The sequence below is a fragment of the Chrysemys picta genome, chromosome 11, assembly GCF_011386835.1.
Source record: "Chrysemys picta bellii isolate R12L10 chromosome 11, ASM1138683v2, whole genome shotgun sequence".
NCBI lineage: Eukaryota > Metazoa > Chordata > Testudines > Emydidae > Chrysemys > Chrysemys picta.
Genome location: NC_088801.1, coordinates 43,317,942 through 43,333,127, shown reverse-complemented (window position 1 = coordinate 43,333,127; position 15,186 = coordinate 43,317,942). Strand labels below are relative to the sequence as shown.

The 15,186-nt window shown below is 42.5% G+C and overlaps 1 protein-coding gene across 9 annotated transcripts in view; it reads right to left on the bottom strand.

The window, feature by feature from the left end:
• AGPS (alkylglycerone phosphate synthase) overlaps positions 1 to 15,186 on the bottom strand; it is a 133,401-nt gene that overhangs the window by 55,814 nt on the left and 62,401 nt on the right. For all 9 annotated transcript variants that reach the window (XR_010591325.1, XR_256300.4, XR_010591323.1 and 6 more), the window contains exons 12-13: positions 9,077 to 9,128; positions 4,841 to 4,917 (exon numbers count right to left, since the gene is read on the bottom strand). Coding sequence is in view for 5 of the 9 variants with exons in the window: in XM_005300458.4 (XP_005300515.1) it covers positions 4,841 to 4,917; positions 9,077 to 9,128 (129 nt within the window). In the remaining 4 variants the exon portion in view is untranslated. The remainder of the gene's footprint in view (positions 1 to 4,840; positions 4,918 to 9,076; positions 9,129 to 15,186) is intronic.

The following is a 15,186-nucleotide window of genomic DNA, read 5'->3' as shown; positions in this document are numbered from 1 at the left end:
TAACTGGTTGGAAAACCATTCCCAGAGAGTAGTTATCAGTGATTCACTGGAATCAGTGGAATGATTTAGATAATGGCATACAGAGTAAACTTATAAAGTTTGCAGACCATAGCAAGCTGGGAGGGGTTGCAAGTGTTTTGGAGGATAGAATTACAATTCTAAATGATCTGGACAAAACTGGAGAAATGGTCTGAAGTAAATAGGGTGAAATTCAATAAGGACAAATGCAAAGTACTCCACTTTGGGAGGAACAATCAGTTGCACACATACAAAGTGGGATATGACTGCCTAGGAAAGAGTAGTGTGGAAAGGGATCTGGGGGTAATAGTGGACCAAATTTGGGATTTCTAAGCCAAGCAATTAAGACTGCTGATGAGAGCAAAACATTGTTTAAAAAGTGCTTGAGGGTAAGGGGGGAGGCACGCAGAGGGGGCTCAGCGGTGAAGACTCACTTTTTAATCTCATATCTCCCAAATACCTTGTCTGTTTCACCTCAAAGTTCTCACAAAGACTCTACTCTGCTGTAACATTACAACTGAACTTCAAGTGGCTTGAATTATAATTATGGCAAAATTTGGGGACTGAGGTGTCAAAATCTGGCTTGTAATGGAAGACTGGAGCATATAACCCCTTTCCACAGCCTTCAACACCCAGTGGTCTGGTGGTGATAAGAGACCAGGCCGAGCTGAAGTGAGATAGGCAGTCCGAAGACAAAGGAGGGACAGGAACCAGTGGCACAGGAACTGGTATAATGCTCTTGGGCATCCCATCAAAAAGTTCTGTTTGGCTGCCTCAGAATATCTGGCTGGGCCAAACAGGAACTCTGAGGCGGATAGGGGCAGTTGCCTGTGTCTAAATTCCTTGCTATATTTCTTTTGCAGGTCCTGATGGGGTGGCAGAGCTGAGAAACTGGTGGAGTGCTGGAGCCTGAAATGCTTCCTCGTAGGCACTGGGGCGTAGAGACCCAGGGACTTGAGGGTTCTTGAATCTTTCAGGAATGGAGCTTTGTATCCGTTTGCGCTGAGAACTCCGTTGGTGGTCCTGAGGACTGAAGCCAAGGCATTTGCACATGACCATCACAGAAGCCATGTATCTGGCCACCAAGTCTGCTGAGTCCAGAGCAGCCTGCAGGGAAGCCCTAGCTATAGACCTCCCCTCCTCCATCAGAACACAGAACTTCTGCCAGGACTCCTGGGGAACAAGTCCTTGAATTTCAACATCGACTCCCAGATGTTGAAGTTGTGCCTTCCCAGCAATGCCTGCTGGTTAGAGAAGCAGAATTGCAGACCACTGGTAGAATAAACCTTTCTACCAAAAAGATCTAGCGTCTGAGTCTTCTGCCTTGGGGCACACTCCGTGCTGCCCTTGCCTGTCCAGCTCATTGGCCGCTGAGACTACCAGGGACCCCGGAGGAGGGTGAGAGTACAAATACTCATAACCCTGAGCAGGAACAAAGTACTTTTTTTCGTCCCTCTTTGAGGTGGGAGGGAGGGAGGATGGGTTTAACAGGGCTTTAAACAGTCCCATGATGGCCTCATTGAGAGGGAGAGCCACTTTTGATAGGACCACCACAGCCAAAATATCAACCAGGCTGTGGGAGGACTGACTACCTACACTTCCAGCCCGAAGTTCGAGATCACTCTTTTTAACAGCTTTTGATAAGCCGAGTCATTGTAGGGAGGTAATACGCATGCCCTTGACACTGCATCAGCTGGGGAGGAGGAAGAGGAGGTCTACACCAGAAGGGGATTCTCCTCCTCTCCTTGTGCACCAACTGGGTCTCGGCCCGGAGGGTCAGTACCAGGTTTGGTATCAGAGTCCGGGTTGGGTGCTGGTTGAAGGGATGGAGGTGCTCTCCTCTCCGAGACCACAGGAGTATGAGTGCCTAGAAGGGGGCTCCCATATAGAAGAAAACTCCACGGGTTCCAAAATGACCATTACAACTGCATAGGCCAGTGCCCACTGTGCCAAGTACTTGGGGGTACTCCTGCACCCGGATCCACAACTGGATAGGCGTACGGGACGGGGGCGGGGGGAATGGTTCTGCAGATACGACTCCACTTCCAAGTCAGACGACGAGCCTTCCTCCAGGGACCACGCAGGGGCGGAATCCACTGGTGCCGGGGAATGGTGCCGAGGTGGGAAGACCTGCATCAAGGCCAGCAGGTCCAGTTTTCCTCTATAAGGTATCCCTCACGGGAATTTGGAGCAATATGTTCCTTTTCAGCTCACCGGCACAGACACCACCAACTCTTGTATTCCCAGCAGTGGCGGTACCAAACCTGCCAGCAAGTCACTGGCCGCAACAAATGCCTCCGGGGCAGATGCTACTGTGATCCCACTGGTGCCGCATTGTCCCTCCAGTGCTGAAGGTTGGTCCAGGACCGGACTCAACAGAGCCCGCACACTGGACGAGTCAACGGTATTGCCCTTGGAGTGGGGGCAGAAGAGTGGCCAGACTCAGGTCGCCCTCTGCTGTGCTCCCAGTGCTTGGTTTTCTTTAGAGTTGGGGAACGCCCCCTCTCAGTCAGTTGCTTCTTATATTTTTTCCTGGACACGGATGAAGGGGAACAGGTCTGAGAGACTCTCACAGCAGGGGGAGCACCCCGCACCAACTCAGAAGTACTCCGTGCTGAGTCTGATTAATTTGGCTCTGACAAGGGTCAAGCACTGCCTCCATCAGGAAGGATTTCAACCTGGCCTTCCGGTCCTTCTTAGTATGGGGCTTCAAGTCCTGGCAGAGATCCCGGATACGAGTCTCTCCCAGCACTTCAGACAACTGGATTGCATGTTACTCACAGACATAGGCTTGTTGCAGGAGAGACAGAGTTTGAAACCCAGAGAGCAAAGCATGCTCCGGCACCAGGAGTGGATGAAGATTGCTAACATGGTGAAAAATGTCAGCTAACTATGTCCAACAAACTGATGACAGTTCAAAAGAGAAATAAAGAACTGGGATGAAAGAAACAAAGGGAAAGGAAGTAAACCAAGACCACTAAGAAGAGTTTGCCAAAGCAAGAGGAGCAGTTCCAGCGACTGTCATGGGCGGTAAGAAGGAACTGAGAGGGTGGAGGTTTGGCTGGATCCCTTGTGTCAGCATGTGGCGTCGTGGGGGTGCTGGGGCAACCCAGCGGTTGCTTCTGGTGACTGCAAGCAGCGCGTGCTCACTTAATGTGGAATGGACATGTGCAAGCACTCAAAGAAGAAATATAGCCTGCATAAACCTATTATAAGGTGGGTGCACAACTGGTTGGAAAATTATACTTAGTAGTTATCAATGGTTCAAAAATCAAGCTGGAGGGGCACATCGTGCGGGGTGCCACAAGGATGTGTCTTAGGTCCGGTTCTATTCACTATCTTCATAAATTATTCGGATAATGGTATAGAAAATATGCTTATAAAGTTTGTGGACAATACCAAGCTGGGAGGGGTTGCAAGTGCTTTGGAGAACAGGATTAGAATTCAAAATGATCTTGACAAACTGGATACATGGTCTGAAATAAATAGGATGAAATTTAATAAGGACAAAATGTAAAGTACTACACTTAGGAAGGAATAATCAATTGCACAAATAGAAAATGGGAAATGACTGCCAATGAAGGAGTACCGCAGAAAAGGATGGGGGTGTTATAGCAGATCACAAACTAAATACGAGTCAACAGTGTAATACTGTTGCAAATAAAGCAAACATCATTCTGGGATGTATTAGCAGGAGTGTTGTGAGCAAGACATGAGAAGCACTACTCAGCATTGATAAGGCCTCAACCGGAGTAGTGTGTTTAGTTCTGGACATCACACTTCAAGAATGATGTGAACAAACTGGAGAAAGTCCAGAGGAGAGCAACAAAAATTATTAAAGGTCTAGAAAACACAACCTACAAGGAAAGATTGAAAAAATTGGTCTGTTTATTCCAAAGAGAAGAGAAGACTGAGTTGGGACATGGTAACAGTCTTCAAGTTCCTGAAAGGTTGTTATAAAGAGGGGCATGATAAATTGTTTTCCTAAACTACTGAGGTCAGGACAAGAAGTAAAAGGCTTAAATTGCAGCAAGGGAGATTTAGGTTAGACATTAGGAAAAACTTCCTAACTAAGAGTAGTTAAGCACTGGAAATTGCCTAGGAGGTTGTGGAATCTCTGTCACTATTAGTTTTTAAGAATAAGTTAGACAAAAACACCTGTCAGACTTAGTTCTGCCTCAGTGCAGGGACTGGACTAGACGACCTACTGAGGTTCCTTCTAGTCCTACATTTCTATGATTCTATAATTAACCATTGTGACAACTTATAAAAGGGTCATGGTGGATTCCCCATCACTGACGATTTCTAAATCAAGCCTGTGTTTTTCTAAAAGATATGGTCTGGGAATAATTTGGGGGAAGTTCTACGGACTATGTGATAAAGTAGGTCAGACTAGATAATCACAATGGTCCCTTCTGGCCTTGGAATCCATGAATCTATGCATCTTATCCCACATTACACTGGGAGTAGTAGAAAGACCATACCTATTTCACATGGGAGTTACAAGGACTAGTTAATGTTTGTACAAATCTGAACATGTGAAGTAGTCCAAGTATTTAGTTTTTATACTTTAAAATGAGTATTATTGCACAGAAAAAGCGAATTAGTTTAATTTGTTGCAGTCTAGCATTCACAATGGTAATCTTGATAGCGAAACAAGCTATCCCCACCATTTCCTTGAGATCCTTGGATGAACCATTATGCGAAATTTCTGCACTGTTACAATTGTTACATTTCAAGAGCACCTCAATTCATGAGACAATGTACTAGAAACTTTCTGAATCCTAAACTGCTAAATAGCATTAAAATAAATATTAAATACCTTTGTGATGTAGAATTTTTTCAGCCCATCCAAAAATGATGTAAAAATTGAAGCAACCTGTGGTTTAAGAGCATGCCCTTTGGGGGGAAAAAAAGAGGAAAGAGTAAGTTAACAAGGCAATAATAGCAGCAAGATTTTCAGAAATCTGATCTTACTTCACCATGTAACGAAGAACTCTGATAAGGGATTTATAGGTAAAGCTCTGATAAAGGACTTGGAACATTTTATTTTTTGTAACTTAAAATTTAATAATGAAGAAATCTCCTTTATGAGATTTTAGAGAAATGTTTTTCATTAATTATTATTCAAAAGGAATATGTGGGGAATAGCTTGTAGAAATGTATCCATTACCATATCTTCATTCAGACATGTAATTCTGATTAATCTTAGTTCAGGTCATCACAAGTATATGGCACATAGAAAGTTTAAACCACACTCCATTTTTTTAATGGAATAGAAATTAATGGTTGCTAGTTTTATTTATTTTTTTAAGTTATGCCAAACCATTGAAACAGATATCCAAAAATGAAGTAAAGCGTAGAGAGTTTTCCCCCTTCCTGGTTATATCGCTTGTGCAGATTTCTCTACATAAAACTAGTAATTGCTTCCTTAATCACATACGCAGAATTAAAGTTACCAGAATACACAAATGGCATCTTGGAGTCTGTTAAATTAACATCTATGCCTCAGGACTGGGTTGAATTGAGATGAAAGCCTTTTACTGTGTTCTCCACTGTTTTCAGTTACTAGCAATGTCTGAACTCCCATAACTGCTTTATTTTAATAGCCTTACATCTGGCTTACATGCTGTGAGCCCAATTCATAAAAAAGTTATGCACTGTTTACATGGTATTTCCAAATACTTCCTTGTAAAATACTTCAAAGTATTTTCTCCTGAATAAAAGCATGAACTTCAGTAATTCATTAGCTTTCTTTCCTCTTCACTAAAAAGAGCAACTCTCTTTTGCATACTAAGATAAGAACAAGTTGCAAAAAGTACACCTCTATATACATTTGATGAATGACAAATGTGCATGGAAAATTGACATACACAAAAAGACTGCATCAGTTAAGGCAATAAAGGACAATAATTTACTCAACCACAACCTTTAAAAGAAACTGGAAGATATTTTGCGTGCTTAAGAAATAGGTTCAGGGTTTATGTTTTTCCGGTGGCCATTAACTATCTCACAAACACTTAAAACAGTGGAGAGAGCTGTTTAAAGTACTTGTGAAGTTAATTAGAATAAGTGAAACAACCCTAAACTCAGGTCTAAGCCACTAAGTGGAGGACCAGTTTTCAAATAATTTCAACTATGTTAGTAAATTTTAAATCTAAACTTGCAATTTAAAATTTAAAAATGCATCTGTTCTTTGCTCTAGGTACACATTCAGTATAATAGAATACAGAAGATCTAAGTCCTTAAGAACTATGCATCCCCCTGCCCCCCACTCATTCCTGTTATTGGGACTAGTCATTACTACTCCACAACTTCATTTACCCCTCAAAGCACTACCTCAAAAACCTGGAGGGGACAGGCAGACCCTACTACATACCCTAAAGTTCCACACCCCCTGACTTTGTTGGACCAAAGGGTAAGTGACTTCCAGGACTAAAGTCCCTCACTGAAAGCATGCTGCCATCAGCATCCTCCCTATTTAAATCAGGAGACTGATAGCCTGAGACCTCTCCTGAAGGCAACTGTCATGCTATCACTTCAGTGAGAAATCTCAGGTAGTTAGCATCTAAACCATAAGTCTTCATAGGTCAATCACATTGCATTGATTCACAACCATAAACAAATAGTACCGAGTGTAATGTGCTCCCTGAAAGCTATCCCAGTAAGCAAGGGGGTTGGTTTATTCTGTAACCATTTAATTTTCTGTATTGCGTTCAGGTATAGCCTCAGTCAGAATACATTACAGAAATTCCATTTTGAAAAGGTAAAAATATGGGTTAGCTACAAAAAGGACAGTAACTGAACGCTATTTAACACCCAAGTCTAGCACACAAGTCACAATGCATTCACTCATTTTCAGTTCCTCAACACACAATGTATACACAATTCCACAAGCAATGCATATGCTTTTACTTTAACTGGAAATAGCCTTCTAGAGTAGATTTGCCTACCAATGCCCATAGATTTATATACGATTAAAACTGACTGTAGTTATGTACACATGTCCATATACACTGAATTACAACTACACCTCTACCTCGATATAACGCTGTCCTTGGGAGCCAAAAAATCTTACCGCGTTTATAGGTGAAACCACATTATATCGAACTTGCTTTGATCCACTGGAGTGCGCAGCCCCCCGCACCCGAGCACTGCTTTATTGCGTTGTAGCCGAATGTGTGTTATATTGGGTTGTGTTATATCGGGGTAGAGGTGTGTATTCCTTAGGGCATAACTTACTAGGAAAGTGCTGTTGACAGCTCAGTGGGCCAAGCAACAGTAATGATGATCTTTTCCTTAATCTTAAACTAATGCTGCCTATCATTTCATTACACCCCAAATTTAAACTTACATTAATAGTATGGGGGTATTTTTTGCAGCAGAACCAATCCTATATTGACACTTTAATGTTTCTTGTCTGTGGAGTATAAGTTAGCATATGTAGTTTCTGGGCACCACATTTCAGGAAAGATGTAGACAAACTGGAGAGAGTCCAGAGAAGAGCAACAAAAATGATTAAAGGTCTAGAAAACATGACCTATGAGGGAAGATTGAAAAAAATTGGGTTAGTTTAGTCTGGAAAAGAGAAGACAGAGGGGACATGAGAACAGTTTTAAAGTACATAAAAGGTTGTTACAAGAAGGAGGAAGAATTGTTGTTCTTAACCTCTGAGGATAGAACAAGAAGCAATGGTCTTAAATTGCAGCAATGGAGGTTTAGGCTGGCCATTAGGAAAAACTGTCAGGGTGGTTAAGCGCCGGAATAAGTTGCCTAGGGAGGTTGTGGACTCTCCATCATCGGAGATTTTTCAGAGCAGGTTAGACAAACACCCGTCAGGGATGGTCTACTCTAGATTATACTTAGTCCTGCCATGAGTGTAGGGGACTGGACTAGATGACCTCTTGAGGTCCCTTCCAGTCTTATGATTCTAGGATATATTCAAAAGGGGATTCCTAATCAGTTTTGAAGATTTTTAAAAAAATCAAAATGTGTTAAAATAAAGCCAAGTTTTACCTTAAGATTCACACACACAACTCCCATTACCCAATGCATACCACAGGGAAGAACTGGACCCCAAATCATATGAATATATAATCCAAATAGCATGTTTTACATATCAGACACCCACAAAATACCATTGAGAAGTGTCCCTTTAATACTGAGGGCATGTCTACTCTTACCGTGAATCGACCCTGAGGCGATCGATCCACCGTTGGGGTCAATTTAGCGGATCTAGTGAAGACCCGCTAAAGCAACGGCAGATCATTCTCCTGTCGACTCCGGTACTCCACCGGAATGAGAAGCATACAATAAATCAACGGGAGAAACTCGTAGACACCCCAAAAAGTTGACCTAAGCTACGTCGACTCCAGCTACGTGAATAACGTAGCTGGAGTTGCATAACTTAGATCAACTTTACCCTGTAGTGTAGACCTGCCCTGAGTGCATTACACAATCAGGATTGAGCTACAGTGGCAGAAGTTCATTGAGGATGCGGTTTCTCTGCGCTATATCCATCTCTAGACAATATTATCAATCTCACTTTCATACACATTGCCCCTTTACTTCCAAAGAGTATTGTCACCATAAAATAAAAGCACATGTTGATATACTGCATAGAATATGCACCTTGTTCACTTCATTAGTCAATAAGATTTATGGACAGTTAGTGTTATAAGCACTGTACTCTAAAGTTGTCCACTAGCTACAGTAGCTATATGAAATTTGGAAGGAATTATTTTCAAAACACACACTTATGCATTTCTATAAGGACTCCCAAAAGAAGTCATCAACAAGATTTGAACCTAGGACTTTTAGCACCAAAGCATAGACTTCTACTGCTTAAGACTAAGGATGAACTCCATTATTTGGAAGCAATAGTAGGCTACTCTTCCTACTCCTAACAGTCACATTTCCAAAAAGGCAAAAAGATTCAAACTAGAAATAAGACACAGACAAGCAATCTGGATTTTAAGCCTGGATCTCTCACTTAAGACAAGGCACTCTAGAAATAGAATATAAATACTAATTTTGGACACAATATTTGTGAACTTACCAAACTGAAATTGTGCATTGTCCACAAGGCGAATTGATGCAGGAGCACACCTCTAAAAAAAGAAAAAATATCAATTTGTAAATAAAATTGTGCTGAAGTGGTTTAAACTATGAGTCATGTTTTCATATAAAAAACTCAGCATATATAAAAGGCTTTAGTACCCTATTTCTATTTCCTTTATCTTCAGCATACATTCACTGCAAGGATAGATATTCACTTAATGTGTAGATCTGACAAATTCAAAAATCTCAGTTTTAAAGTACATCAACTCTTCGGCATCAGGCCAAAATCTGGCTCTAGGCTTAATTGTGTTTATAACCAAACAGGCATATATTAACATAGCCCAAAGAAATCCAGCATTATTTTAAGGTAATGTCCTGTGCTCTAAACAGAGACCTCTGCAGAGATAATTCCAAATGGAACTAATCTGCACTGGCAGGGACGTGTATAGGGCTGAGCTTTTCTGGTCTTAAAAAAAATGGTTATACTCCTGATGCTTGATCTTTGCTATGGAATGTTTTTCAATAGCTGTGGCTATAGAGGGCATGTGAAGACACACTGTATACTAATTTAAAAGGGACAAATTCAGGGTGAATAGTTTCTGCCTTATGCTTCTTCTCCTGTTCACAGCGTTTTGTGAATCCTTAGAGTATCAACTCAAGCTAGCATCTGGCCCAACATGTTTATTACACATTTTAAGGAAAAAACATTTACCTGTATAGTAACTGTTGTTCTTCAAGAGGTGCAGCAGACATATATTCCACATAGGTGTGCGTGCACCCAGCGCACTGAAGCCAGAGAACTTTGTCTAGCAGTACTCATAGGGACCCTAACCCCCCCCCAGCTATATAAGGGCAACACTGCCCTGATCCCCTCACTTTCTTTGCATTAAACGTCAAGAGCTACAGACTGAGGCAGAAGGGACGGAGGGTGGGTTGTGGAATACATATCTGCATTGCATCTTTAAGAACAATAGTTAGACTACAGCCCTGTATTCCATGTAGGTGACAAGCTGTACTCTCAGGAGGTGGAATTCAGAGTCTATTTAAACAAGGACTGCAGGATTGCCTTCCCAAAGTTTGTAAAAAGCGACAGAGTCCTGTGGCACCTTATAGACTAACAGACATACTGGAGCGTAAGCTTTCGTGGGTGAATACCCATTTCATCAGATGCATGTAGTGGAAATTTCCGGAGGCAGGTATAAATATGCACGCAAGAATCGGTCTAGGGAGGATTAGGCCCTCTTCTAGCAGTTGAGGTGTGAACACCAAGGGAGGAGAAACTGCTCTTGTAGTTGGCTAGCCATTCACAGTCTTTATTTAATCCTGAGCTCATGGTGTCAAATTTGCAAATGAACTGAAGCTCAGCAGTTTCCCTTTGAAGTCTGGCCCTGACTACCCCTCTGATACTTCCCAAAGTTTGCATCTGATCTGGATGCAGTAGTAATGGCATAGTGGTTTGTAAACGAATGTACATAGGACCAAGCGGCAGCCTACAAATGTCCAATATAGGAACATCTTTTATAAATGCAATCAACACTGCCAGGGCCCTTGCAGAATGAGCTCACACCCACTTATTAGGTGCAGTCTGAGCTACTTTGTACGCTGTCATGATACTAGAAGTTATCCATCTATAGATTGTCTGAAGAGACTGCTTGCCCTTTCATTTGTTCTGCATATGAAACAAATAGATGAGATGAAGAACAGGAAGATTGAACCCTATCTAGGTAAAAAGCCAAACATCGCCTGACATCCAACACGCGAAGATGCTACTCATCTGGGGTTGAATGTAGCTTAAGAAAGAACACGAATAGATACATAACTTGGTTCAAATGAAACTGAGAAAGCACTTTAGATAAAATCTTAGGGTGCGACTACAGGGTTACTTTGTCTTTGGAAAAGTGTGTGTAAGGAGGCTTTGTCATCAAAGCCTGCAACTTACACACACTCCGTGCATGTTATTGCCACAAGAAGAGCAATTTTCTGATACAGAAGGGAGAAAAATTGCCAGAGCCTCAAATGGATGTCCCATAAGAACTGCTAAGATAACATTAAGGTCCCACAAGGGAACCAGTTCTTCCCCCACTGGTAAAGAAGAGTGACTCCTTTCAAGAGCCTCACTACCATGGAGCTCAGAAACACGGATGGATGGACGGACGGAACGCCAAAATTACTGCCAGGTGCACTCTCAACTGAGTGCAAGACCAGAAGACTGTAGGTGTAACAAATAATCCACGACGCCCTGGATACAAGCAAATGCTGGTTGAATTCTTTGGGCTAAAGACCACATTGAGAACCACTTCCATTTGATTAAATAGGCTGCTCTGGTGGAGGACTTTCTACTATTAAGATAGATTTGCTGGACCACCTCCAAACACTATTCCTCCTCCTCCTCCTCTAACCATGCAGCATTCACTCTGAGATGCAGGGGAGCTGAGCACTGGATGCAAAATATGACCATGATGCAGAGTCAGGAGCTCAGGGTGAAAAGGAAGAGATATGAGAGGACAAATTAACAATGCAAGAAGGTCAAAGGACCAACACTGTCTTGGCCACATTGGAGCAAAGGGAATGAGTGTGGCACAATCCCATTTCAGCTTGAGAATGACCTGTCAGATGATTGCAATTGGAGCAAAGGCATACAAGAGTGCTGATTCCCAGCTCAGGTGAGAAGCATTGTCAGGGAGCCCAGATTGAGACACCTTTGAGAGCAAAACAGACAGCACTTCTTTTGTCTCTCGTGGCAAACAGGTCTATCATTAGTATGCTCCACACCACAAAGATAGATCAAATGATGCTGGGCTTCAGAGACCATTCATGATTTGGGGAGAAATTTCTGCTGAGGTGATCCGCCAAGTGATTCTGGATCCCAGGTAAGAGATTGGCCACAGGGGTAACGCCTTCCCCAATGCAAGCCTTCCAAGCTCTGATTGCCTCTTGACACAGAATATTGGAGCATGCGCCCCATCTGTTCCCATAATACATCAGTGGTATTTTCATTAAGGATGTGCACTGCTGAGTCCCTGATAAGATACTGAAAGGCCTTACTGGCAATGTAGATGGCACGGAGCTCGAGGATATGGATATGCAAAGAAGCTTCCAGTTCCAATCACAGGTCTTGAACTTTTGAGCTCAGGTGTGCTCTGTAACCTATTAAGGAGGCATTGGTGACAATAGTCCTGGTTGGTGGGGACTAAGCAAAGGGAACACCCTGTCACACACTGCCCTGAAACTGTCCACCACCATAAGTAGTCCAGGACTGGCAGAGGAAAGAGGACCAGTCTGTCCAAGGAATAACAATTCTGAGCATAGGCCAACTTCAGCCACTTTTGAAAAGGACAAAAGGCACAATCTGGCAAATTAGAGTATCTATGTGCATGCAGCCATATGGCCTATCAACCTCAGGCATACTCAGGCTGTGGTTGAGGGTTGAGACTGTAGTTCCAAACATAGGTGGCAAACTGCATGGAATTGGTCGGTCAGCAGAAACACACTCAAACTTGTACAGTCTACAGGGCCCCAATTAACTTAGTTCTTTGAATTGGGATCAGTGCTGACTTTCCACTGTTTAGGATAAGACGTAGGCAGTCAAGTAAGCATAGTGTGAACTGGACATGAGAGAAGACTGCTTCTTTGGACTTCCCCTCAGTAACCAATCATCCAGATACGAGAAGATATGAATTCCCCTCTTCCTGAGGTACACGGTCACTACAATTATGCATATGTTAAAAACTCAGGGAGCAGAAGTCAAACTAAGAGGGAGCATGGTGTATTGATAGTGCCAGTCCACCACAACAAATTGAAACGCCTGTGGCTTGGGAGAACTGCAATGTAGCAATAAGCGTCCTGAAGGTCCAGAGCAGCAAACCAGTCAGAAAACCTCTGACACATCTGGTACTGGCCATTGTTGGAAGGCTGAATACTGGACTAGATGGACCATTGGTCTGACCCAGTATGGCCATTCTTATGTGATTTCATGAGGGGAGAACAGTTCATAGGGTGTCCATCCGGAATCTCATGAATCTGGTGCATTTGTTGAAGTTGTGGAGATTGTCTCATTCCGCCCTTGGGTTTGGGAACCAGGAAATACTAGGAGTAGAATCCCTGTCCCCAATGCTGCAGGAAAACTTCCTCTACAGCCCCCAGAGCCAGTAGAGACTGAACCTGCTAGAGGAGCAGTGTCTAGTGAAAAGGGTCCCTGAAGAGGGACAGGATAGGGGTGTGGGAGAGGAAGGATGGAGAGAACTGTATGACATAACCCAATCTGACGGTGCTTAGGATCCAACTGTCCATGGTAATTGAGTCCCAAACACTGTAAAAATGAGCAAACCTGTAGGGGGGACAGGGATGGAGAGGTCACCATCGGATCACTACCCTGGACACACAGGTCAAGATGGGTACTTGCTGCACGCTGAGGGAGGATGAGCTGGCTGGCTACAATCTGGAACTAGAGATCCTTAGTCTCTGGGATCTATACCCCTTTCTGGGGTAGTGCTGCTGCCTTACAAGAGACTGCTTGAAGAAAGGCTGCGAGCGGTATTGCTATTGTTGCTGCTGACTGCTAAAGCGGCATCTCTAAAGCCAGAGTATAAACTCCCAAGGAACACAAAGTAGCTTGGGAATGATTTAAAAAAATAATCATCATCATCATCATCCACGGTTTCATTTGTCTTTTCCAAAAATAATACCCGAACATAAGGTAAGTCCTCAATAGTCTGCTGCACATTGAGTGTAATGCCTGAATTCTGCAGCAGTGGAGGTCCTCAGAGTCACCACTGATGCCATAATTCTGGCCAAAGCAACCACCACAGCCAGAGCTGACTGTAATGAATCAGTGACTTGTCCTCTGTTATTTACCACCACCACCCAACTTTTGGGTCATCTGCAAACCTTATCAGTGATGATTTTGTTTTCTTCCGGGTCATAGATAAAAATGTTAAATAGCATAGGGTCAAGGACTGATCCCTGTGGGACCCCAATGGAATCATTTGCTTGATGATGATTCCCCATTTACAATCCTATTTTGAGACCTATCACTTAGCCAGCTTTTAATCCATTTAATGTGTGCCAGGTTAACTTTATATCATTCTAGTTTTTCAATCAAAATATCATGTGGTACCAAGCCAAATGTCTTACAGAGGTCTAAGTATAGTAGGGCAACATTATTCCTTTTATCAACCAAACTTATGATCTCATCAAAAAATGGTAACACATTAGTATGACAAGATCTATTTTCCATAAACCCATGTTGATTGGCCCTTATTACCCTTCTTTAATTCTTTATAAAACGGGTCTCCTATCAGGCATTCCATTATCTTTCCTGGGATCAATGTCAGGCTGACAAGCTTATAATTACCCGGGTCATCCTGGCACAACATTAGCTTTCTTCCAGTAAACTGGAAGTTCTCCAAACTTATTGAAAAAAATCAACAACATTTACAGTCCAGCAAGCTGCTCAGCAGCTCTTTTAAAACTCCCGGATGCAAGTTATCTGGATCTGCTGATTTAAAAATAGACAATATTACTATCTTCTGTTTCTCCAGAGAAACTAGTGGAATGCAAAGAGTGTTATCACCACCATATGATGAGACTCATCTGTTTTTTCTCCAAATGCAGCACAAAAATATTCATTGAACTTCCCTGCCTTTTCTGCATTATCATTGATAATGCTACAAAATTTCCATGTAGTAATGGACTAATACCATTGTCAGTCTCTTTTTTATTCCTAATATATTAAAAATATATTGTCTCTCTCTCTGCTGGCCACAGATTTCTCCTCATTTCCCTTTGCTTCCCTTATCCATTTTCTACAATTCCTAGCTTCTGATTCATTACTATTAACTTCCCCTTTCTTCCATCTGTGTGTGTGGGTGGGTGTGTGGTGTTTCAGTAGGGCCAATTTCACAAAGCTGAAAACAAGTGAGCCAAGTCAGCTGGAAAGAAGCAATTATATCTACATCTACCTGGTCTACACTTTATTCTGCTTGCACATTATAAATGTGATCAACTCATGATCATTACTTGTACCTAAGCTACCATTAATTTTTAATTCTGTGATCACTTCTTCTTTATGTTAAGACAAGTCTACCTGTGATGGCAGCAACACTGAGT